At 48.2% G+C, this 24,936-nt stretch overlaps 1 protein-coding gene across 1 annotated transcript in view; it reads left to right on the plus strand.

Annotated features, from left to right (window-relative positions):
- The window catches only part of LOC139265421 (rho guanine nucleotide exchange factor 26-like), a 208,162-nt gene that overhangs the window by 175,633 nt on the left and 7,593 nt on the right, over positions 1 to 24,936 (plus strand). Inside the window, exons 12-13 of the mRNA XM_070882424.1 lie at positions 4,438 to 4,647; positions 23,486 to 23,556. Of these exons, the coding sequence (XP_070738525.1) occupies positions 4,438 to 4,647; positions 23,486 to 23,556 (281 nt within the window). The remainder of the gene's footprint in view (positions 1 to 4,437; positions 4,648 to 23,485; positions 23,557 to 24,936) is intronic.

Consider the following 24,936-nt stretch of genomic DNA (forward strand, 5'->3'; position numbering starts at 1 on the left):
CTGCTGTGTTTCCCACATTACAACAGTGACCAGATTCAAAAAAATACCTTATTGGCTGTAAAGCGCTTTGGGACGTCCGGTGGTTGTGAAAGGCGCTACATAAATTCAAGTCTTTATTCGGTGCTTTTATTTTTTGAAAAGTTGACCAGGCTTTGTGGACAAGTATTTGACACATGTGGTCAGTGGCAATCAACGTGTTGCCTATGGTAACCGCTTGCATTTCTATAGCATCTTTAACATTAATAAAGCATTCCAAAGCACTTGGCAGAAGCAACAACAACTTGCATTTATATATTGCCTTTAACGTAGTAAAATGTCTCACTGGAGCGATTATCAAACATAATTTGACACTGAGCCACATAATTGCTCGGCCATTTCATACTGTATGTGACTCCAGACCCACAGAATAGACTAATTAAACTAATGGACCGGGTAAGGATGACTGATTTTCTTCCCAAAAGGACATTAGTGAACCAGATGAGTTTTTACGACAGTCCAATAGTTTTGTGGTCATCATTACCGACGCCAGCTTTATTTAGTTAACAGAATTTAAATTCCCCAGCCACGTAGTGGGATTTAAACTTGCATCTCTGGATCATTGGTCGAGTTCTAAGGTTGCTAGCCCAGTAACATTACCACTATGCTACCGTTCCCAGGGGGTTCCAGAGCTTAAGGCCCAGGCAGCTGAAGGCACGGCCACCAATAGGAGCAACAACTAGACACCGAACAGCTGAGGTGATAGACCGAGGATGGATTTTTCAACCTCCACAGGGTATGTGCAGTGGGTGGTCAGACCATAGAAAAAAAAATAGGTGCAGGAGCAGGCCATTCGGCCCTTCGAGCCTGCACCACCATTCAATATGATCTTGGCCGATCATGCAACTTCAGTACCCCACCCCTGCTTTCTCTCTATACCCCCTGATCCCTTTAGCCATAAAAGCCACATCTAACTCCCTTTTGAATTTGTCCAATGAACTGGACTCCACAACTGTCTGTGGCAGAGAATTCCACAGGTTCACAACTCTCTGGGTGAAGAAGTTTCTCCTCATCTCGGTCCTATATGGCTTACTCCTTATCTTTAGACTGTGACCCCTGGTTCTGGATTTCCCCAACATCGGGAACATTCTTCCTGCATCTAACCTGTCTAAACCCGTCAGAATTTTATATGTTTCTATGAGATCTCCTCTCATTCTTCTAAATTCCAGTGAGTATAAGCCTAGCCGATCAGTTGATGACTGAAGTCAATGGGTTCCCTACATTACAACAGTGACTACACTTTGAAAGTGTTTAACTGGCTGTAAAGTGCTTTGGGATGGCCTGAGGTCAGGAAAGGTGCTATGTTAATAAAAGCTTTCTTGGGGAGAGAGAGAGCTGGGTATGGCGGGGTGGCGGGGGGGCAGAATTGGGCAGGGTGTATAATGGGCAACCGATCCGCTGTTGTCTCTTTAACGCCTTCACCAAAGTTGGAAAGTTTTGAAGTTATTTTTTTGGCTAGTTCTCCAGATGTGGGCGACCCTGGCAAGGCTGCATTTATTACCCATCCCTATCGCCTCGAGGGCACTAAGAGTCAACCATGTAGAGTGGGACTGGAGTCACATGTAGTCCCAAACCAGTTCGGGCTGGCAGGTTGCCTTCCCCGAAGGACACTCGTGAACCAGTTGGGTTTTTAACAACAGTCCGGCAGCTTGTCACTTTATCTGGTGCCGGCCCACAGTTTGCCAGATTTACTGTGTTCAGGTTCCCAACTTGGCATGGTGGGTTTGGAACTTGCAGCTGGATTGCTGGTGCAGTATCGAGTTACCAACCCTCCAGGGCTGTCCTGGAGTCGCTTGGAATTACTGATTAATCCCCCAGATGCTGTGTTAACAAGCAACCCAGGAGCAAATCAGAGGAGCATTAAAAATAAAGTGAGTGGTTTGTTCATTTTCTTCGAACACTTGTATTTATTAGTTACAACAAGATTGCTGTGGGCAGGGGCGCAGCGAGCGGCCAATGGCAGGGGGCTTGGGGGCGAGGTGAGAGGTTGTGTTATGAAACCTCCGGGTTCATGTCCAACCAGAGTTTGCAAATCTAGCCCAATACTATAACCACTCGGCGACTGTGCACCTAAGGGAGAGAGGTATCGCCGCAATGTGAGGAGGTTTTTATTGGAATGATTCACAAAATTACCCAATATATTTTAAACAAACCAAAAGCCAGATTGCCCACTGTTAGCTGAATTTGGTTGCCATTTGGCGAACATACAAAATCGTCGGGCAAGAGAGGACCAGCTGCTCAATCGAATCTACCCCACGCCATGATGGCTGGACCATTGTAGCTAAACACTCTTTCCCCACCTCCCCGCCATTTCGGACTGAGATGAGGGGGAATTTCTTCACTCAGAGAGTTATGAATCTTTGGAATTCTCTACCCCCAGAGAGCTGTGGATGCTGAATCGTTGAGTATATTCAAGGCTGAGATAGATAGATTTTTGGACAATAGGGGAATCATGACATATGGAGATCAGGCGGGAAGGTGAAGTTGAGATCGAAGGTCAACCATGATCTTATTGAGGGGCCGCATTTTTTTTAACATTGTTTATGGGATATGGGCATCACTGGCAAGGCCAGCATTTATTGCCCATCCCTAATTGCCCTTGAGAAGATGATGGTGAGCCGCCTTCTTGAACCACTGCAGTCCGTGTGGTGAAGGTGCTCCCACATGTGCTGTTAGGGAGGGAGTTCCAGGATTTTGACCTGGCGACGATGAAGGAATGGCCGATATACTTCCAAGTCAGGATGGTGTGTGACTTGGAAGGGAACGTGGAGATGGTGGTGTTCCCATTCGTCTGCTGGCCTTGTCCTTCTAGGTGGTAGAGATCACCGGCTTGGGAGGTGCTGCCGAAGAAGCCTTAGCCTATTCCTGCTACTAAATCTTATGTTCTTGTGTTCAATTGCTCATTCGGCCTTGGCATATAGTTGCCCCGTAGGGTGATTGCTAACTCAGTGAGCTGTGCTTTTAGCGATCTGGAAAGTTCTTTAGCATTTGGAGGGTGGTGGGGATACTATAAATGTAATTGGTCTTACAGCTCTGAGTTTATAATTGGTTCATGATGTGCTTCAGTTTATAATGGGCCAGAATATGCTGGAGTGGGGCATCCCACAGCGGGCCCAGTTAGTCAGACTTTTTCCTGCAGTGTTCAGCTCTTTTTGTTGTTTTTGCCTTGTAACTTGCTGGAAGCACGAGCTGATACCGGGGGCAACGGGGCATCTGGGACCTTGGTGAACAACAGGACCAACAGTCTAACTTTTTAACCAATGACTTTAAAGGATTAAGAAAGAAACAGAGGAAGGACTGAGAAGGAGGGAGAATTAGTGTCAGATCAGACTCAGAGAGAAAAATAACGAAAGGGAAAAAAAGATTGTAGTAAGAGGGAATTCCAGAGCTTGGGGCCTAGGCAGCTGAAGGCACGGCCGCTAATGGTAGAGCGGTTAAGATCAGGGATGCCCAAGAGGCCAGAATTGGAGGAGCGCAGAGATCTCAGGGGGGGGGAGGGCGGGGGGGGTGGGTGTTGTAGGACTGGAGGAGGTTACAGAGATAGGGAGGGGCGAGGCCATGGATGGATTTGAAAATAAGTGAGAGAAATTAAAATCGAGGCGTTGTGCTGGACCGGGAGCTAATTAGACCATGGCTGATCTGTATGCTAACTATGTCTACCCACTTTGATTTCGTAACCATTAATAACCTTGCATAATAAAAGTCTGTTGATTTCCGTTTTTACATTTTTAATTGACCCCCAACCTCAACCTTTTGGGGGAGAGAGTTCTAGATTTCCACGATCATTTATGTGAAGAAGTCCTTCTTGACATTATTCTTGAATGGCCTTGCTCTAATTTTAAGGTGATGCCCCCTTGTTCTGGGCTCCCCCAGAGAGGAAATCGATTCTCTTGATGTATCTTATCAAATCCTTTAATCATCTTAAACACCACAATCATGATCATCGCTAATCTTCTCTCGTCAAGGGAATACAAGCCTAGTCTATGCAATCTGTCCTCATAATCTGAGTATATTCAAGGCGGAGATCGACAGATTTTTGGAGTCCAAGGCAATCGAGGGATATGGCGATCGGGCGGGAAAGTGGAGTTGAGGTCGAAGATCACCCATAATCTTATTGAATGGTAGAGCAGGCTTGAGGGGCCGATTCCTGCTAATTCTTATGTTCTTATAATTTAAAATTTTGAGCCCCACTCTAAAGTCCCAAAATGACTTCTGACTCAGAGGTAAGAGGCAAATTGGAAACTAAATAGGACATTGTACACGAGAGCTACTGGCCGCGATGGATCTTTACCTCGGTGGGAGTCAGGACCTCCAGGAAATGGTGGAGGGGTAAATGTTATATTTTATTTTTTGCCGCTGCTTTGTGACTCTAACAATGATTTCTTTATTACGGTGTTGCAGCGAAGACAGCTACAGCGTGACCGACTATGCCATGCGGGCTCAGCTACAGGTCGAGCCCTGTGAGGCCGAGGAACTGAACCTGTCACCCATGAAGACCGCTTCGGGCATGTTGTATTCTCGGCAGAGCTCCATCAACCACCTGTTCAAGCTCACCATGCTCAGTAACCACGCCGGAGAGAAAGTGGTGATGGTGTTTGGGGCAGAGTCGCCGTGAGTACATATTCCATCTGGATTTTGTTCTGGAATTCCCTCCCTAAACCCCTCTGCCTCACCACCTCTCTCTCCTCCTTTCATTTTAATTTCATTTTAGCGGTGCAATGGAGTTGAGGCCAGGAACGAATCAGCCATGATCTTATTGAATGGCGGAGCAGGCTCAAGGGGCCGAATGGCCGACTCCTGCTCCTATTTCTTATGTTCTTATGTATGGGTCATTTTCTGGTTGGCAAATAGTGATGAGTGGGGTGTCGCAGGGATTGGTGCTGCGTCCTCAACTATTTACAATCTATATTAATGACTTGGATGAAGGGATCGAGTGTAATATGGCCAAGTTTACTGATGATACAAAGATGGGTTGGGAAAGCAAATTGTGAGGAGGACACAAAAAATCTGCAAAGGGATATAGACAGGCTAAGTGAGTGGGCAAAAATTTGGCAGATGGAATATAATGTGGGAAAATGTGATGTTATCCACTTTGGCAGAAATAATAGAAAAGCAAATTATAATTTAAATGGAGAAAAATTGCAAAGTGCTGCAGAACAGAGGGACTTGGGGGTCCTTGTGCATGAAACACAAAAAGTTAGTATGCAGGTACAGCAAGTAATCAGGAAGGTAAACGGAAAGTTGGCCTTTATTCCAAGGGGGATACAGTATAAAAGCAGAGAAGTCCTACAACTGTACAGGGTATTGGTGAGGCCACAGCTGGAGTACTGCGTACAGTTTTGGTCTCCATATTTAAGGAAGGATATACTTGCATTAGAGGCTGCTCAGAGAAGGTTCACTAGGTTGATTCCGGAGATGAGGGGGTTGATTTATGAAGATAGGTTGAGTAGGTTGGGCCTATATATATTGGAGTTCAGAAGAATGAGAGGTGATCTCATTGAAACTTATAAGCTAATGAGGGGCTTGACAAGCTGGATGCAGAGAGGATATTTCCACTCATAGGGGAAGCTAAAACTAGGGGGAACAGTTTCAGAGTAAGAGGTTGCCCATTTAAAACTGAGATGAGGAGAAATTTCTTCTCTGAGGGTTGTAAATCTATGGAATTCTCTGCCCCAGAGAGCTGTGGAGGCTAGGTCATAGAATATATTTAAGGTAGAGATAGACAGATTTTTGAGCGATAAGAAAGTAAAGGGTTATGGGGAGCGGGCAGGGAAGTGGAGCTGAATCCATGACCAGATCAGCCATGATCTTATTGAATGGCGGAGCAGGCTCAAGAGGCCAAATGGCCTATTTATTATGTTCTCCTGTTCAAAGGAAGGAAATACTTGCATTGGAGACAGTTCAGAGAAGGTTCACGAGATTGATTCCATGAGATGAGGGGGTTGTCATATGAAGAAAGGTTGAGCAGGTTGGGCCTATACTCATTGAAGTTCAGAAGACTGAGAGGTGATCTTATTGAAATATATAAGATTCTGAGGGGGCTTGACAGGTTCGATGCAGAGAGGATGTTTCCCCTCATGGGGGAATCTAGAACTAAGGGGCACAGTTTCAGAGTAAGAGGTCGCCGATTTAAAACTGAGATGAGGAGGAATTTCTTGTCTCAGTGGGTCGTGAATCTGTGGAATTTTCTGCCCCAGAGAGCTGTGGAGACTGAGTCTTTGAATAATTTTAAGGTGGAGATAGATTTTTGAGCGATAAGGGAGTCACGGGCTAAGGGGAACGGGCAGGGAAGGGAGCTGAGGCCAAGATCAGATCAGCCATGATCTTATTAAATGGCCTACTCCTGCTCCTATTTCTTACGTTTAAGACCCTCCTTAAAAACCTACCTTTCTTACCAAGATTTTGGTCACCTGTCTTAAAATATCCTTATATGGCTTGTTTTACTACATTAAGGGTGCTTGTTAAATGCAAGTTGTTGTTGTGTATCTGTAAAGCATGCACTCCCGTGTTCCGCCACCAGGGAGCGCATCCCCTGAAGTCCCAAGGGATCCCAGCATCCCTTGGGAGCACTGTATATAAGCCGGCCCCTAAGGCCTGTTCCTCACTCTGGAGTGTCTTAATAAAGATTGAGGTCACTGTTACTTTAACCTCCCTGTGCGCAGTCTATCTGTGTTCGGAACACAATAGTTGTTGTAGATGTGGGCATCACTGGCATGGCCGGCATTCTTGCCCGTCACTGTTACCCTTGAGACGGTGACAGTGGGCCTAAACTCTGCAATTCCCTCCCTGAATCTTTCCGCACCTCTCCCCTCCTTTAAGACGCTCCCTAAAACCTACCTCTTTACCTGTACTATTATCTCGTTATGTGGCTCAGTGTCACCTTTTCATTGATAACGCTCCTGTGAAGCGCCTTTTGATGCATGTTGCAGCACAGAACAGCACCATGGTTAAAAGGACATGGAGCAAAAGTTCCGCGGGGTGCACTCAGCCTGCGCAGGTAGGAGGAGCGGAACCTTGGGCCACCCTTAGCGACGGCTGCCAATCCTGTCCCCGAATTGTGGTTGGGTCAGGTGCATTTCATAAGGAAGTGGAACGCAGGAGCATAAGAACAGGAGGAGGCCATTGAGCTCCTTCGAGTCTGTTCTGCCATTCAGTGAGATCATGGCTGATCTGCGACCTAACTCCATATACCCGCTGTTGCCCCATATCCTAATGACACCCAACCACTTAGATAGTGGGGTCTCCAATGCCCTTCCCAGCCAAGGAGAGAAGAGACCTAAGAAATCTTTGGCTTCGACAGCATTAGTTGCCCAAAATCTGGCACTTTCTCTGAATCCTCAGTAACTCACAGCTGTGGCTACCCTAGGGTAGTCTCCCCAAATATATCGGGCCAGATTTTGCTGTAGCAGGGCAACTAACGGCGCCTGCCTTGTAAGTTTAGGTTTTAAAATGTTTTGCATTCAAGTTGCTGGAAGTGCGAGCATCGGGGACCTGAGTGATCAGGGAAAGCAACGGCCTGTCTCCTTCACCAATCACATTGATGGATTGTGAAATAAACTGCACAAGGACGGAGAAGGAAGTGTAATTCAGAGCGGGTATCTCATCGTATTCCTGTGAAGCGCCTGGGGACGTTCCACTACGTTAAAGGAGCTATATAAATACAAGCTGTTGGGTGAATTAAATGTCAAATCGGGTAGAGAGAGAGAGAAAAATGAAGAGAAGGAAAGAAAGATTGGATTAAGGGAAAGGGAAATGGGCAATTTCCCGAGGGGCAATTTCGGGAAGAGGTCGCCGCCAGTGGGTAAGGGGCCGGCGCGTGCACACCACGGTGGGGAAACGGGCAGAACGGTCCCGGACACCGCTCCAGAACTGAAGAAGGACAGTTTTTAAAATGGCGGCCCCTCCGCGGAGACTCGGCGGCCATTCCACGCCGACCCGTGGCCGCCGCTTCCGACGGCCAGAGGCCTTATAGAAAGGAGCAATTTCGGCCCCATTTTGTTTTTAAAAATTGTAACATTTTCGAGCAACATTTGTGGGAAGGTTAAGCCGAGGGTTGTCTGAACCCAAGCACATTTCACCGAGTCTACACTTCCTCTCCAGAGTGTGGGCAGAATAAATTGAAACCCATCAAAAAATGTTGCATTAGGAGCAACAAATCCACTAGCCTGGCTCTGTTCCGTAGTTTGGGGGCTGGATAATAAGCTGTTGTAAAACTGAGGGAGCCGGCGGGTCTGAAATCCATCATCAGTCACCTAGTTGCTCTTGCAGAAGAAACAGTAACCGTTCAGCTGTTACTGGGATTCCGCAGTGTATCAGTTGCACTCGGAATGTCACTACTTTATTTGCATAATGGACGGAAGCTTGGACCACCCAACAAACCTGGAGTGGAGTATATTCGAAACTAGGCCGGATCTACGTTCGCTGGGTAACCTGTACACTTCAGAGACACGAGGGGGCCGAAATTCAGGGTCTCAAATAGACCGTTTGCGGCGGCCATTCCTAAAAATCGAATGACCGCCGCTTTGGGGTCAACAGGCCGACCCGACCTAAATTCAGGTCGGGGAGTTTTTGGCCTGGACCACAACCCGCCTAAGTAGTTGCACCGCCAATGTTGAGCAATAAAAAATACTTACCCATCGATTTTCACCCGAACCCCTCGATTCCCCGCCGCGCGGTGCCTCCAACAGGTTTTTCTGCCAGTGCACCAACGTCGCACGTGGCCGCCCTTAAAGGGGAGGGCCCACTGCCAGAGCCGCAATGAAAACATTTTTTGCCGGCTGACTAGCCGATCGCTGGCAAAATACTGCCCCCCGGGTTAGGCCGGGCCACCAATGGGCAGCCCGGCACTCCCTCTTGGGTGCCAGGCCACTGGCCCGGCCGAAACCCTCCCTGGTGGCCCAGTGACCAAAGTTTAAAAAAATGATACAATCTCTCCCCTTTAACGGAGGGGAGAGAGCGTGGTGACGCACACACACGCTGTGACATCACCACGACTCCACCACTGATTGACATTGGCCGAGGCCCCGAGCGACCCATTTTCAACCAGTCGGCCTGGCTTTGCATCTAAGGCCTGCCCCCATTATGATCCATTTCCTGTAGGCCAGTTCAGAGGGCAATTAAAAGCCAACCACATTGTTGTGGGTCTGGAATCATCGGTGGGCCAGACAGGGTAAGGTCAGCAGATTTATTTCCCAAAAGGACATTCGTGGACCAGATGGGTTTTAATAACAATCCAATAGTTTCACGGTGACGCTTGCTTTTTATTCCAGATTTATTTAATTAGCTAAATTTATGTTCCACAGCTGCTGTGGTGGGATTTGAACTCGTCCAGTGACATAACCACTATGCTTCCATACCCCCAGGAGGAGCAGCAAGATCTTGGAGGGTTGTCGGGCTGGAGAAGGTTACAGAAATGGGGAGGGTTGTAGGGCTGGAGGAGGTTACAGAGATAGGGAGGATTGTAGGGCTGGAGGTTACAGAAATGGGGAGGGTTGTAGGGCTGGAGTAGGTTACAGAGATAGGGAGGGTTTTAGGGCTGGAGGAAGTTACAGAGATAGGGAGGGTTGTAGGGCTGAAGAAGGTTACAGAGATAGAGAGGGTTGTGGGGCTGGAGGAGGTTAGAGATAGGGAGGGTTGTAGGCTAGAGGAGGTTACAGAGATAGGGAGGATTGTAGGGCTGGAGGTTACAGAAATGGGGAGGGTTGTAGGGCTGGAGTAGGTTACAGAGATAGGGAGGGTTTTAGGGCTGGAGGTAACAGAAATGGGGAAGGTTGTAGGGCTGGAGGAGGTTACAGAAATGGGGAGGGTTGTAGGGCTGGAGTAGGTTACAGAGATAGGGAGGATTGTAGGGCTGGAGGAAGTTACAGAGATAGGGAGGGTTGTAGGGCTGAAGAAGGTTACAGAGATGGAGAGACCAAGTACTGTAACAGTTCAGCTGCTTTTCCTAGCTCATGCTCAGAATGACCTAATTTTTGATGAGTCATCCACATTTTGTAATTCACATCCAAATGTCTAACTAATTTAATTTCTCCCAAACCCACGACCTCTGCCACCTAGAAGGATCAAGGAGAGCAGGTGCATGGAAACACTAAGTTCCCCTCCTAGTCATTTTTCAACATTCTATAGACTCTGGATCAGTTCCTATGGATTGAAGGGTAGCTAATGTAACACCACTTTTTAAAAAAGGAGGGAGAGAGAAAATAGGGAATTATAGACCGGTTAGCCTGACACCAGTAGTGGGGAAAATGTTGGAATCAATTATTAAAGACGTAATAGCAACACATTTGGAAAGCAGTGACAGAATCGGTCCAAGTCAGCATGGATTTATGAAAGGGACATCATGCTTGACAAATCTTCGAGAATTTTTTGAGAATGTAACTAGTAGAGTGGACAAGAGAGAACCAGTGGATGTGGTGTATTTGGACTTTCAAAAAGCTTTTGACAAGGTCCCACACAAGAGATTTGTTAGATCTCTTAATTTCCAATGAAATACGAACTCCGATGGTAGTTTTAACTTTTTAATCTTGGCAGAGAGCAACAAACTGCTGGCTGATTGCCAGTTTCTTTGTCTTACTGAGACACATGGTCAAAATGGCTGTATTTTATACCTGGATCAATTTACAGAAAAGAACTCGCCTTCTTTGACCTTATTGGCTCAATTGAAAGTCTTTTAACGTTTTATTGGCTCGCTACCCAAGGTCCGAAATGTCAAGTTGATTGATGAGTTAATGCAACATGCCGAACTGCATGTAGCAGCCTTGACTTGGGGGTCTGTGAATTTTCACAGTCTGTCTAAATGAGCCTGTTTGAATTCTCTATCAAGATTAGTGTATAAAATTAAAGCACATGGTATTAGGGGTAATGTATTGACGTGGATAGAGAACTGGTTGGCAGATAGGAAGCAAAGAGTCAGGATAAACGGGTCCTTTTCAGAATGGCAGGCAGTGACTAGTGGGGTACCGCAAGGTTCAGTGCTGGGCCCCCAGCTATTTACAATATACATTAATGATTTGGACGAAGGAATTGAATGTAATATCTCCAAGTTTGCAGGTGATACTAAGCTCGGTGGCAGTGTGAGCTGTGAGGAGGATGCTAAGAGGCTGCAGGGTGACTTGGACAGGTTAGGTGACTGAGCAAATGCATGGCAGATGCAGTATAATGTGGATAAATGTGAGGTTATCCACTTTGGTGATAAAATCAGGGAGGCAGAATATTATCTGAATGGTGACAGATTAGGAAAAGGGGAGGTGCAACGAGACCTGGGTGTCATTGTACAGCAGTCATTGAAAGTTGGCATGCAGGTACAGCAGGCGGTGAAGAAGGCAAATGGCATGTTGGCCTTCATAGCGAGAGGATTTGAGTATAAGAGCAGGGAGGTCTTGCTGTATTTGTACAGGGCCTTTGTGAGGCCACACCTTGACTATTGTGTACAGTTTTGGTCTCCTAATCTGAGGATGGACGTTCTTGCTATTGAGGGAGTGCAGCAAAGGTTCACCAGGCTGATTCCCGGGATGGCAGGACTGACATATGAAGAAAGACTGGATCGACAAGGCTTATATTCACTGGTATTTAGAAGAATGAGAGGGGATCTCATAGAAACATATAAAATTCTGACAGGATTGGACAGGTTAGTTGTAGGAAGAATGTTCCCGATGTTTAGGAAGTCTAGAACCAGGGGTCAGGATAAGGGGTAAGCCATTTAGGACCAAGATGAGGAGAAACCTCTTCACTCAGAGAATTGTGAACCTGTGGAATTCTCTACCACAGAAAGTTGTTAAGGCCAGTTCGTTAGATATATTCAAAAGGGAGTTAGATGTGGCCCTTTCAGCTAAAGGGATCAAGGGGTATTGGAGAGAAAGCAGAAATGGGGTACTGAAGTTGCATGATCAGCCATGATCATATTGAATGGTGATGCAGGCTCGAAGGGCCGAATGGCCTCCTCCTGCACCTATTTTCTATGTTTCAATGAGTCACACAGACCATTCTGACTTGGACATATATTGGTCGTTCCTTCATCGTCAAAATCCTGGCACTCCCTCTCTAACAGCGCTGTGCAAGTACCTTCACCACACAAGATGCAGTAGGGTCGAAAGAGGCATGTGTGGAGCCTGAACTCCGGCATGAACTATTGGGGTCGAATGGCCTCGTACTCTGCTGTAACATTCTGTATAATTCAGCGGTTCAAGAAGAAGGCTCACCACCACAAACTCAAGGGCAACTAGGGATGGGCACTAAATGAAGAGAGGATGTTTCCACTCATAGGGGGAACTAAAACTCGGGGACATAGTCTTAGAATAAGGGGCCGCCCATGTAAAACTGAGATGAGGAGGAATTTCTTCTCTGAGGGTTGTAAATCAATTGAATTCTTTGCCCCAGAGAGCTATGGAGGCTGGGTCATTGAATATATTTAAGGCAGAGATAGATTTTTGAGCGATAAGGGAGTGAAGGGTTATCGGGAGCAGGCGGGGAAGTGGAGCTGAGTCCATGATCCAATCAGCCATGATCTTATTGAATGGCGGAGCAGGCTCGAGGGGCCAAATGGCCTACTCCTGCTCCTATTTCTTATGTCCTTAAATACCGACCTTTCCAGCGAAGCCCATATCCCGTGATTGAATTTTTTTTTATAACAATGCAGTGGTATATTTTGCATCAAATAGAATAAATGACTGGGTTTCTGACAGCTGAAAGATTCTGGTGGTTCAGACCAGCCCTTGAGTTCCCAGGAATTTCTGACTGTACCTCATGCCTTCAGCACTGGCTGGGGTACGGTAACTTAGTGGTTATGTTACAGGACAGTAATCCAGAGATCTGGACTAATGATCCAGAGACATGAGTTCAAATCCCATCAAGGCAGCTGGGGAATTTAAATTCAGTTAATTAAATAAATCTGGAACTTAAAAAAATGAGTATCAGTAATGGTGACCATGAAACTTCCGGATTGTCGTAAAAACCCATCTGGTAGGAAATCTGCCATCCTTAGCCTGTCTGGCCTATATGTGACTCCAGACCCACAGCAATGTGGTTGACTCTTAACTGCCCTCTGAAATGGCCTAGCGAGCCAGCACCTTCTCAAGGGCAGTTGGAGATGGGCAATAAATGCTGACCTTGCTAGCGACGCCCATAACCGAGGAATGAATAAAAACAAGAATTGGTTGGATCACCATCTGACACCTCACATTGGGATGGATCCTCAGGCCAGGTTGAGCACCAGCTGTCTTTACCCCCAGTATCCGTGGATGTGACCAATTTGAGCAATCTTCGGACAAGTTGGGAACGTGCTGGGTGAGCAGCGTGTCGTTGTGCGGGAGAAGGCGTTCTGTTGCTACAGCGAGGAAACCTAAACTCCCAGCAGAAGCAGAACAGTGTTCAGCTCCCACCACTCTCAGATCCTTATCATTCCATCTGCACAGGAAATGAACATTTTGTCGTGGATGTTCCCCATTTCCTGAGGGCAGCCTTTTGCTGGCTTGGAGCGAGACCTTTGACACCAGGCACAATATCCAACTGCTTGCTGGGGTGCTATGGAAACCAAGACATTCAGTTTTATTTTTCTTCCGCCAGAGGACAGGGACACCCATTGACAGAGCAGAGAAACCCCTTCATGTTTAATCACTAGTTAAAAAATTGCATTTAAGATGCAATGAAGGGCTGAACTCAGATTGTGAACCTGGGGCTGAAATTGGGCCTTGTGACATTAGTAATTAATGTGTTGGCATGTTTGCACGGAACTTCCCCGTTTTAAAATAGTTTTGTTAAATAGTGCGCAGAGCAATTTTCTGAATCTTTATTACTAATATCGCGCAGCATAATTGCAACCCATTTGACACTGGCCTTTGAGAGAAGCTAACTGGTGCCCATTGCCAGATATTACATCAATGCCCTACTTAATAAATGGAAACCATTCGAATCATTCTCATTGAGAAAACGTTAGTTTGACGGCATTCGGCTCACCTATTGGTGTTCCCGGCATTAACAACAGTCGCCCCGGTGCGGTCGAAATTCGTCGGCGCCCGAAGAGGTGGGTCCAAGAACCCCCATCTCCCTCAAGTAACTTGGTCCTCAGGGCTCATTTGAATAATCGGGGGTGGGGGGGCACAAACTGCCAGGGCTGCCGCATCCCTAGAGGCAGCTCGCCATTCGTCCCACAGACCAATTTGGGCCTCGTGCCTTGCCGGTGGCATCCTTCCTGGGGGGGGCAGGCGTGTGTGGGGGGAGCATGGCTAATGCAGACCGGCAGTACCCCACTTGTGCTTCCCCTCGCCAGACCCACATCAAGCTAAGTTGAAATACATTTATTTGCCTATTAACCCTGGCATCCAGCAATCCCCTTTAAGGTTAGACCTCTGTAGAACTAAGCTTCTTAATGGAGAATGTCGTGCCCGCACATGCTCCGACTAGTTTCTGGCAAATATTGCCGAGGGGGCCTGAATCTGGTACAAGGCCCTCCTCTGCATATTTAAATTGGGCCGATGCTGATATTAGGCAGCCGCCGGGGACACCTAAAAACAGCGAAGGACAAATATAGTGGCACAGATCGGGCCAAGGACCTCGCGACCCAGAAATTGGAAAGTAGATAATGTGGTTAAGAAAGCATACAAGATACTTGCCTTATTAGCTGAGGCATAGAATGCAAGAGCAGGGAAGTTATGCTTGAACTGAATAAAACACTGGTTAGGCCACAGCTGGAGTACTGTGTGCCGTTCTGGTCACCACATTACAAGAAAGATGTGATTGCACTGGAGAGGGTACAGAGGGGATTTACGAGGATGTTGTCAGGGCTGGAGAAATTTAGCTATGTTCCCAATGTTGGGGAAGTCCAGAACCAGGGGACAAAGTCTTAGGATAAGAGGTAGGACATTTAGGACTGAGATGAGGAGAAACTTCTTCACTCAGAGAATTGTTGAGCTATGGAACTCCCTGCCACAGAGAGTTGTTGATGCCAGTTCATTGGACTTAATCAAGAGGGAGTTAGATATGGCCTTTACGGCTAAGGGGATCAAGGGGTATGGAGAGAAAGCAGGAAAGGGGTACTGAGGGAATGATCAGCCATGATCTTATTGAATGGCGGTGCAGGCTCGAAGGGCCGACTGGCCTACTCCTGCACCTATTTTCTATGTTTCTATGTTTCTATGACAGATTGGATAGCCTGGGTTTGTTTTCTTTGGAACATAGGAGGCTGAGGGTAGATTTAATTGAGGTGTATAAAATTATGAGGGGTCTAGATAGAGTCAATAGGATGGATCTATTTCCCTTAGCAAAGGGGTCAATAACCAGGGGGCATAGATTTAAAGTCATTGGTAGGAGGTTTAGAGGAGATATAAAGTGGAAATGTCTTCACTGGGGGTTGTGGAACTCACTGCCTGAAAGGGTGGCAGAGGCAGAAACCCTCACCACATTTAAAAATACTTGGATTTGCACTTGAAGTGCCGTAACCTACAGGGCTACGGACTCGGAGCTAGAAAGTGGGATTAGGCTGAATAGATTCTTTGTCGGCCGGCGCGGACACGATGGGTCGAAATGGTCTCCTTCCGTGCTGTAAATTTCTATGGTTCTATGGAACATGTTGCAGCCATTTTACGCCGGGAAAAATGGGTGTAATGCAATCCGACGTCTTCCCCTCCCCCTTCCTCCCCTTCCCCACCCCCCCCCCCACTGTTTGTGCCGAGCTCCAGTCACAGACTCCTGATGTTTGTCTGGTCTGCAGATGGCAGAGTAACCAGTGACTCTCTGTCGCCTGGTCCGCTCAAACCCACCATTGGGTAGCAAGCTGTCAGCCATGGCTCTGTGGGTAGCGCTCGCTCCTCTGAGTCAGAAGGTCGTAGGTTCAAGCCCCACTCCAGAGATTCGAGCACATAAATCCAGGCTGCCGCTCCCAGTGGTCGTTCTGCCCATTGGGTTAAAATGACCCCCTGACCAGCCGACTTAGCACTGACTAGGGGAAGCTCAGAACCTAAGACCTTGGTGATCAATAAGCAGTGCTTTGGCAAGCCCAGGCAGGAATTGTTGGTGGCAGTTAACTTGAGGAAGATATTTTTCTGCTCGCTATGTGCGGTCAAATCTGGAACCCGTTCTTTTTTGGAGCTTTGATGGGGTCAGGCAGATCTTACTCTCCAGTGCCGGGGTGTATGAGCTCAGCGGGGGCAGGTACCGACCTACTCAACAGCTCCCATCAGCTTTGCGACAAATCCCACTAGGCTCTGGTGCTCGAGAGCCGAAGAGGGCATTTTAACCAAACAATTCATGGAATGACATCGACCTGGCACAGAAACAGGCCAATCAGCCCAACTGGCCCGTGCCGGTGTTTATGCCCCATACCAGCCTTTTACTGTGGAAGCGGATCATCCTCGATACAAGGGACTGCCAAATACCATACTAATACACCAGCCTCCTCCCACCCCTCTTCATCTCAACCCATCAGCGAATCCTTCTATTCCCCTCTCCCTCGTGTACTTATTTGGCTTTCCCTTAAACGCATCGAAGCTATTCGCCTCAAGCACCTCCGGTGGTAGTGAGTTCCACATTCCAAGCACTTTCTTAGTAGTTTGTCTTGAATTCCTTATTGGATTTATTGGTGACCATCTTATATTTTTGACTCCTAGTTTGAAACCAGACACGAATGTTATCATAAAAATAATTCAAAGTTAGCAATCGCAGGCGGTTAAAGTAATTTTATATTAACATACACAATTGAAAGCAAATGTAAGAAAAGCATGAATTTGGAGAATGCGGGCATCGATCCTGTTGGGATCGATGCCCGCATTCTCCAAATTCATGCTTTCTTGCATTTGCTTTTAATTGTGTATGTTAATATAAAATTACTTTAACAGCCTGCGATTGCTAACTTTGAATACACGCGAGTGGAAACATCGGGGCCGAAATTGCCGCCCAACTGAAAGGGGGTACACTCACGCGGTTTTGCCCCTTTTATTCAACCGCCAGTGTCCGGACGGTGAGGTTGGGCATTTGAGGGGTGGAGGTGGTGTCGGAGCGGGGCGGACGTCAGGAGCGGTCATCGGTTAAAGGGGAGCGCCACTGCGAACTCTGCAAAGAGGTTCGTTGGGCCACCATGGGAAGGACATCGGCCCAGTACCCAAGAGCGGTACTGTTGGCGGCTCGGCCGAATCCGTGGCCGCCGTTGTCTGGCCGACCCCGGAGTCGGCCGGCAAGCAAAATAAAAATGGCGGCAGCGGCAGTGCACCCTTACCTTTTAAGGGCGGACGCGCTGCCCAGTCCCCCGGGCAGCTTCCCGCCGGAGAACGCTGTTAGTGGCACCGACTGGCGTTGCTGCCGCTCCCGCAGGGCAATTTCTCGTGCGGGGCGGAAAGGGGATCGCCGCCGGACGGGTAAGGAGTCGGCGGGGCGGCAACACAGGCGGGGCGGAGATGTTCTCTGCCGGGAAAATCCGCGAGAGCAATTCGTGAAATGTCAGCGACTCCGTGCCGACTAGGCGGTGATTACTTACCGCACCGTAGTGGTAAAGAAAGGGGCAATTTCGGCCCCATCCCCTTTCATAATCTTAAAGACCTCTGGCCCAATTGGAGGAAGAGCATCCGGGAGGGCGCTGAGCACCTCGAGTCTTATCGCCGAGAGCATGCAGAAAACAAGCGCAGGCAGCAGGAGGAGCGTGCGGCAAACCAGACTCCCCATCCACCCTTTCCTTCAACCACTGACTGTCCCACCTGTGACAGAGACTGTAATTCCCGTATTGGACTGTTCAGTCACCTGAGAACTCATTTTTGGAGTGGAAGCAACTCTTCCTCAATTTCGAGGGACTGCCTATGATGATGATGATGACCCTAAAGTATACCTTCTGTTCTGTTGGCACTGGGTACGGTTCCGGTTTCTGTACCAGCCATAGTATAACCAAAGTAATGACAACAAACTATCAGTTTTAAGTTTAGAGGGCAGCTCTCGGCCTTCTCTTTTCAGGATTCTACCCTCCCTTTATGAGTTTGTTATGGATTTACAGTTTATTAAACTTGCGTGTTCGCTCGGGGTTGAAGTAGAATAGTCCCACAGGGCAGTAAAACTGTTTCCACATCGCGCAAACACAGATGTGACCCGAGAAGGAATGATTGCTGTTTTTTAATGAGGTCACGCTCACTCTCAGCTCGGCCCAACACAGACGATTCTGGATGCCTCTCAGCAACTTGCACTCAGCATCCATTCCAGGAATTTAGTACTGCCAAGGTTGGCGCAGACACTCATGAGTGGGATGTCTGGAAACTTTATAAACTGGATGTCAAAAGACAGATCCATTTCTTCCTACTCATAGGATCTTACAGCTCGGCGGGAGGCCATTCGGCCCCTGGTGCCTATGCGACTCTTTGGTAGAACTATCCAATTAGTCCCACTCCCCCGCTCTTTCCCCATAGCCCTGCAAATTTTCACTCCTTCAAGTATACATCCAATTCTATATTGAAAGCTACTGTTGAATCTGCTTCAACCACCCTTTCAGGCCATGCATTCCAGATCATAACCACTTGCTGTGTAAAAAAATCTCCCCTTGGTTCTTTTGCCCATTATCTTAAATCTGAGTCCTCTGGTTACCAACCCTTCTGCCACTGGAAACAGTTTCTCCTCTTATCAAAACCCTTCATGATTTTAATCACTCCTATTAAATCTGCCCTGACCCTTCTCTGCTCTAAGGAGAAGAACTCCTGTTTATCGAGACTCTCCGCATACTCAAACTCATTCTTTCCCTCAAAGTCGAGCAGCCTCAATCTCCCCTGAAAATCTAGAAGCTTATAAGGCCCATGTTTGGCCGCACCTTTCTAACCAACTCTTCGTGATGTCTTGCTCTGTGGGCCTTAGCCTGTCAGCTAGGCCTCCTATTGAAGGACCTTGTAACTCCAGCTTGGAATAAGCCAGAGTAATGTTTGGGGGTTCAGTTCAGCTCAAAGCCAATTGAGTTTTCGGATTTTTTCCTCCGCATAACATCACATAATAATGAGGATGATGTCATCAGTGCGTGAGGACCAGGCGCGGATTAATCACGGGGCGGATGGGGCTGCAGTCCCTGGCCTACCAAAGAACATAGGCCCACCAAATAACTGTAGGAAAAAAAACATAAGGCCTCCCAAATAAGCTGAATAGAATCAACAATATGAGGAAAAACAAGACCGAGGAAAATAGATTCATTTGTTTATACCTATATATAGCAGTACACTAATGTACCTATATGTAGAAGTACCTATATACACTAATGTACCCATATACAGAACAGAATATGAATTAGCCTGTTTTAGTTCAATTGTTTATGAAGGAAATTTGTATATATGTATAGGAATCTAGTATTGCAATGTTACCAGAACCAGAATATATACCTACTCGATACAGAATGTATGCTTTCATTGTTGAATATACTCAGAATCAGAATCATACACGTAATGTATTGAACATCAACAACCATAATTATCGGTCCATTTGGATCACTTTACCCCAGGCCCATCAGGCCCTTTATCCGGCCGTGGTGAGGGCCAACTTAAGGGTGTAGCCTAAAATGTAGGGCCAGTATCCCCCTACTCTAAAGTGGTGAGAAAACCCTGGGAGGACAGACGCACCAACGTTAGCGTCCTCGACCAGGCCAACATCCCCAGCATCGAAGCACTGACCACACTCGACCAGCTCCGTTGGGCAGGCCACATCGTCCGTATGCCCGCCACGAGACTCCCAAAGCAAGCGCTCTACTCAGAGCTCCTACACGGCAGGCGAGCCCCAAGTGGGCAGAGGAAACGTTTCAAGGACACCCTCATAGCCTCCCTGATAAAGTGTAACATCTGCACCCAAGGATCCCTGGCCCAAATGGAGGAAGAGCATCCGGGAGGGCGCTGAGCACCTCGAGTCTTGTCGCCAAGAGCATGCAGAAAACAAGCGCAGGCAGCGGAAAGAGCGTGCGGCAAACCAGATTCCCCACCCATCCTTTCCTTCAACCACTCTCTGTCCCACCTGTGACAGAAACTGTAATTCCCGTATTGTTCAGTCACCTGAGAACTCATTTTTGGAGTGGAAGCAACTCTTCCTCGATTTCGAGGGACTGCCTATGATGATGATGACCCTAAAGTATACCTTCTGTTCTGTTGGCACTGGGTTCCGGTTTCTGTACCAGCCATAGTATAACCAAAGTAATGAAAACAAACTATCAGTTTTAAGTTATAATTTAACTTAATTGCCTCTGAGTCAGAAGGTTGTGGGATCAAGTCCCACTCCAGATGCTTCAGCACAAAATCAATCTAGGCTGACGATTCCAGTGCAATGCTGAGTGAGTGTTGCACTGTCGGAGGTGCCATCTTTCAGAAGAGCTGTTAAACTGAGGCCCCATCTGCTCCCTCAGATGGACGTTAAAGATCCCACGGCACAATTTGAAGACGAGCAGGGGAGTTCTCCCTGGAGATCTGGGGAGAATATTTATCTCTCAACCAATTTCAATAAAACAGGTTATCTAGTCATTAGCACCCTGCTGTTTGTGGGAGCTTGCTGTGCGCAAATTGGCTGCTGCATTTCCCACATTACAGCAGTGACTACACTTATTTAAGTAATTAATTGGCTGTAAAGCGCTTTGGGACATCCTGAGGTTGTGAACGGGTGCTCTATAAGTGCAAGTTATTTCTTTACATGAGAGGAGGAGAAAGAAATTGGAGGGGTTGAACAATTTAATACACAACTTCGAACGAACACAAAGGGGACCAGCTATATAACGTTTCAGCCTGACAGTGCTGTTAGCAATTAGCAAAGGGACTGGGTGTGAGACGACAAGGTGCCAGAGCAGCCTGCAGCTTCCCAGTGAGCTCCATGTGCCAAGCCCTTTCCTTTTGATAGATAGTGTGACAGAATGCACACTCAGTCCCACAGCAAGGAGAGTCTCCTGTGAAAATCAGTGAATGAAAAAGAGCTCGAGGCCCAGAAATGCCAGGAGAGCTCAAATAATGCATTCAGCAGTCTCTTAGTACAATCCCTCAGCTTCACAATTGGCTTTTATGTTAGTCGGCACTGAATCTTCAATGCACTTTTGAGCTTATGTGTGATCACATCACACGTTAACGCTGAATTAGCTTTGCCTGCTGCCCAGCACACATAATCGCTCAGATACTGGCAGAAGGTGTGTGTGTGTTGGTGTGTGTGTATGTGATGTGTATGGGGTGTGTGTGTTGGGGTGTGTGGTGTGTGTGTGTTGGGGTGGGTGTGTGTGTATATCTATGTCTGTCTGTATAGAATCATAGAACGGTTACAGCACAGAAGGAGGCCATTCGGCCCGTCGAGACGGTGCCCGCTCTCTGCAAGAGAACTTCAGCCAGTCCCACTCCCTCGCACTTTCCCCGTAGTCTTCCAATTTTTTTTCCTTCAGGTACTTATCCAATTCCCTTTTGAAAGCCACGATTAAGTCTGGACTGACATATGAGGAGAGACTGGATCAACTGGGTCTTTATACACTGGAGTTTAGAAGGATGAGAGGGGATCTCATAGAAACGTATAAGATTCTGACAGGACGGGACAGGTTAGATGTGGGAAGAATGTTCCCGATGTTGGGGAAGTCCAGAACCAGGGGACATAGTCTTAGGATAAGGGGTAGGCCATTTAGGACTGAGATGAGGAGAAACTTCTTCACTCAGAAAGTTGTTAACCTGTGGAATTCCCTGCCGCAGAGAGTTGTTGATGCCAGTTCATTGGATATATTCAAGAGGGAGTTAGATATGGACCTTATGGCTAAAGGGATCAAGGGGTATGGAGAGAAAGCAGGAAAGAGGTACTGAGGGAATGATCAGCCATGATCTTATTGAATGGTGGTGCTGACTCTAAGGGCCGAATGGCCTACTCCTGCACCTATTTTCTATGTTTCCACCACTGTGTCAGACAGTGCATTCTAAATCATAACCACTCGCTGCGTAAAAATGTTTTTCCTCATGTCGTCTGTGGTTCTTCTGCCAATCACCTTAAATCTGTATGTATGTGTGTATTTCTTTGCATGTGTATGTGTATCTGTTGTGTGTATGTATCTACCTGTCTGTGTGTATATCTTTGAGTGTATGTCTGTGTGTCTGTATGTGTGCATGTGTGTGTCTGACTGTGTGTGTATTGTGTGTCCATGTGCATGTATCTTTGTGTGTGTATCTTTGTCTGTGAGTCTATGTGCATGTATCTTTGTGTAAGTGTGTGTCTGTGTTTGTGAGTCTATGTGCGTGTATCTTTGTGGGGTTGTGTGGGCTTGTGTTTAAACATTAGTGATTGTAGCCCAGGTCTTGGGGAGTGAACTACCTGCACCACTGTTCACCCATCAGTCCATCTAATGTGTAACCAGGCTTCCTATAAACGGACTGTATATTGTCGGGGTCCAGCATTTTATCATTGCACTGTCTCCGTGATGTTTTTGGCCGGTGCGTGTGCGTGAAGTAGCGATAAATGGGTGCTGTGCGAGTGACTTTCTCGCCCATTGTTCCACCTGTGGCCACAAGTCGAGACGTAACGGCAAATTTGTATAACACCTTCGTAAGACCGCAAAAGAAAGAACATGCATTTATATAGCGCCTTTCACAACCTCAGGATGTCCCAAAGCGCTTTACAGCCAAAGTAGTACCTTTTGAAGTGTAGTCACTGTTGTAATGTAGGAAACGCAGCAGCCAATTTGCGCACAGCAAGCTCCCACACACAGCAACGTGATAATTACCAGATAATCTGTTTCAGTGCTGTTTGTTGAGAGATAAATATTGACCAGGACACCGGGGATAACTCCCCTGCTCTTGATAAATAAAAAATAGTACCATAATATTCGGATTTCCCTCCAGGAGCCATATCATTAGTAGAATCATAGCATCATATGGCAACGAAAGAGGCCTTTGAACTCATTGAGCCCATGCTCTTTGATCGAGCTATCCAATTAGTCTTACTGCCCCAGCCCTTTCCCCATAGCCCTGCAATATTTTTCCTTTTCAAGTCAATTCCCTTTTGAAAGTTACTGTTGAATCTGCTGCCACTGCCCTTTCAAGCGGCGCATTCCAGATCGTAACAACTCATTGTCATCTTAGCCGCGATGCCCCCATAGTTGAATAGCCTTGTGGCCTGGGCTCGCCCGGGCCACTCGGGGTGGTGAGGGCTATCAGTAGAACTGTATCCCAGAATGGAGCAGATCCTTTCGGGACAGCAGGGAGGGAATAGGAAGCACGACGGAAAGAAATGAGTTGTGCAGAGCGGAGGTGAAGGGAGGATGTTGAGCATTGCCCATGGCTTTAATGTTATGCGCCTAACAGGATTGGCAGCTTTTCAGTGAGGAAGGTTATCTATGCACTGTTGTATAACACAGCAGTCTGTAGCATGCTTGCAAGCCAAATTAGTTTCATTTAACCATGAGAATAGCGCAAGTTGTTCCAAGGGCCCAGGAAAAGGTTGGGAACCGCGGCCACTGAAAGGTCACTTGGGAGGGATTGGAATTTCACTTGTTTTTGTTGGTTCTTTGCAGGAACGACCGTGCTCGTTGGTTTACAGCCCTGGGACAGAACAGCGCTGAGAGACAGCATCCAGACCGGACAAGTGAGTGTGGGGCGGGAGGGGAGGTGTGGGACAGGGGAGGAGGGTGGGGAGGGGCGGACTGGAATGGGGGGGACAGGGGGAGGAGGGGTGGGGGGGAAGAAGGGGGAGTGGGGGGAACGGACAGGAGGGGCGGGGATACAGGGAGAGGAAGGAGGGGGGTGAGTGGGGAGGACGGACTGTGGAGGGGAGGGGAGGGGGGGAACTGAGGGGTGTGGACGGATGGGGGGGGGGGGAGGACGAGGAGGAGGAAGGAGGGGGCCTGGGAGGAAGGAGGGGGGGAGTGGGGAGGACGGACTGTGGAGGGGGGGGAAACAGGGGAAGGAGGGAGGGAGGGAGGGGGAGGAGGGGGTAGGTGGGAGTGGGGGGGGGGGCGGACAAGAGGAGAGGGTGTGAGGAGGGGGGGAATGGATCGGGGGGAGGGGAGGGAGGATGCGTGAGGGAGGGAGTTGGGGAGGAAGGACTGGGGAGGGAACGGAGGGAGATAGGAGTGGAGGGGATGGACGGAAGGGGAGGGTGGGGACCGGGGGGAGGAGGAAGAAGAGGGAGGGAGGAAGGGAGAGGGGGGGCGAACGGGAGGAGGGAGGTGGTGGATCGGTGGTGGGGGGAATGGGGGGAGCAGGGAGGGGGGAGTGGGGGGGACGGAAGGGAGGGGAGGGAGGGAGAGGGAGAGAGGAGGATGGGGAACGGGAGGGAGGGGGGGGACAGGGGGAGGAGGGAGGGAGACGGGGGGGAGTGGAACGGGGGCGGACGGGACAGTGGGGAGGAGGGAGGGGGGAGTAGGGGGGACGGACTGGGGAGGGGAGGGGGGGCGGGGGAGGAGGGGAGGACGGATTGAGGGGAAGAGGTGGGAGTGGGGGGGATGGACCGGGGGGAGTCGGCGGGGGGGGGGGGGGGGGGGCGGACGGATGGGAGGGGAAGGGAAGAGGCAAGAATTAGGAGAACGATTGCAGAGACGAAGCCAGCGATTGCTGCTCACGCGCTGCCACCCACTGGAGGCCGGGCAGAACATCAGCTTCTGTATTTCTGCCAGCCACGCACTGTAGCTGCAAACTCATCTGGTCAGTCAGCGAGAGAGAAGGGTTGGATTTCTGGAGGGAGTCTTCACCAGAACCGAATACAATTGGTTCCCTCACGGAGGCTGCATTACTTCATTCCAGAACTTCATTCTGAAACATGACATCATTCTGGAGATCTCTCATTAGTGATTTTTCTTTTTACATATTAGCGAGGATTTTACAACACAGAAAGAGGCCATTTGGCCCAACTGGTCCATGCTGGGGTTTATTGCTCTCCGTGGTCCTCTACGCATCTCATCCTATCGGCATATCCTCATAGCCCTTTCTCCCTGATGTGTTTATCCAGCTTCCTCTTAAATACGTA

Source organism: Pristiophorus japonicus, chromosome 6 (assembly GCF_044704955.1).
Source record: "Pristiophorus japonicus isolate sPriJap1 chromosome 6, sPriJap1.hap1, whole genome shotgun sequence".
In the NCBI taxonomy this organism is placed as follows: domain Eukaryota; kingdom Metazoa; phylum Chordata; class Chondrichthyes; family Pristiophoridae; genus Pristiophorus; species Pristiophorus japonicus.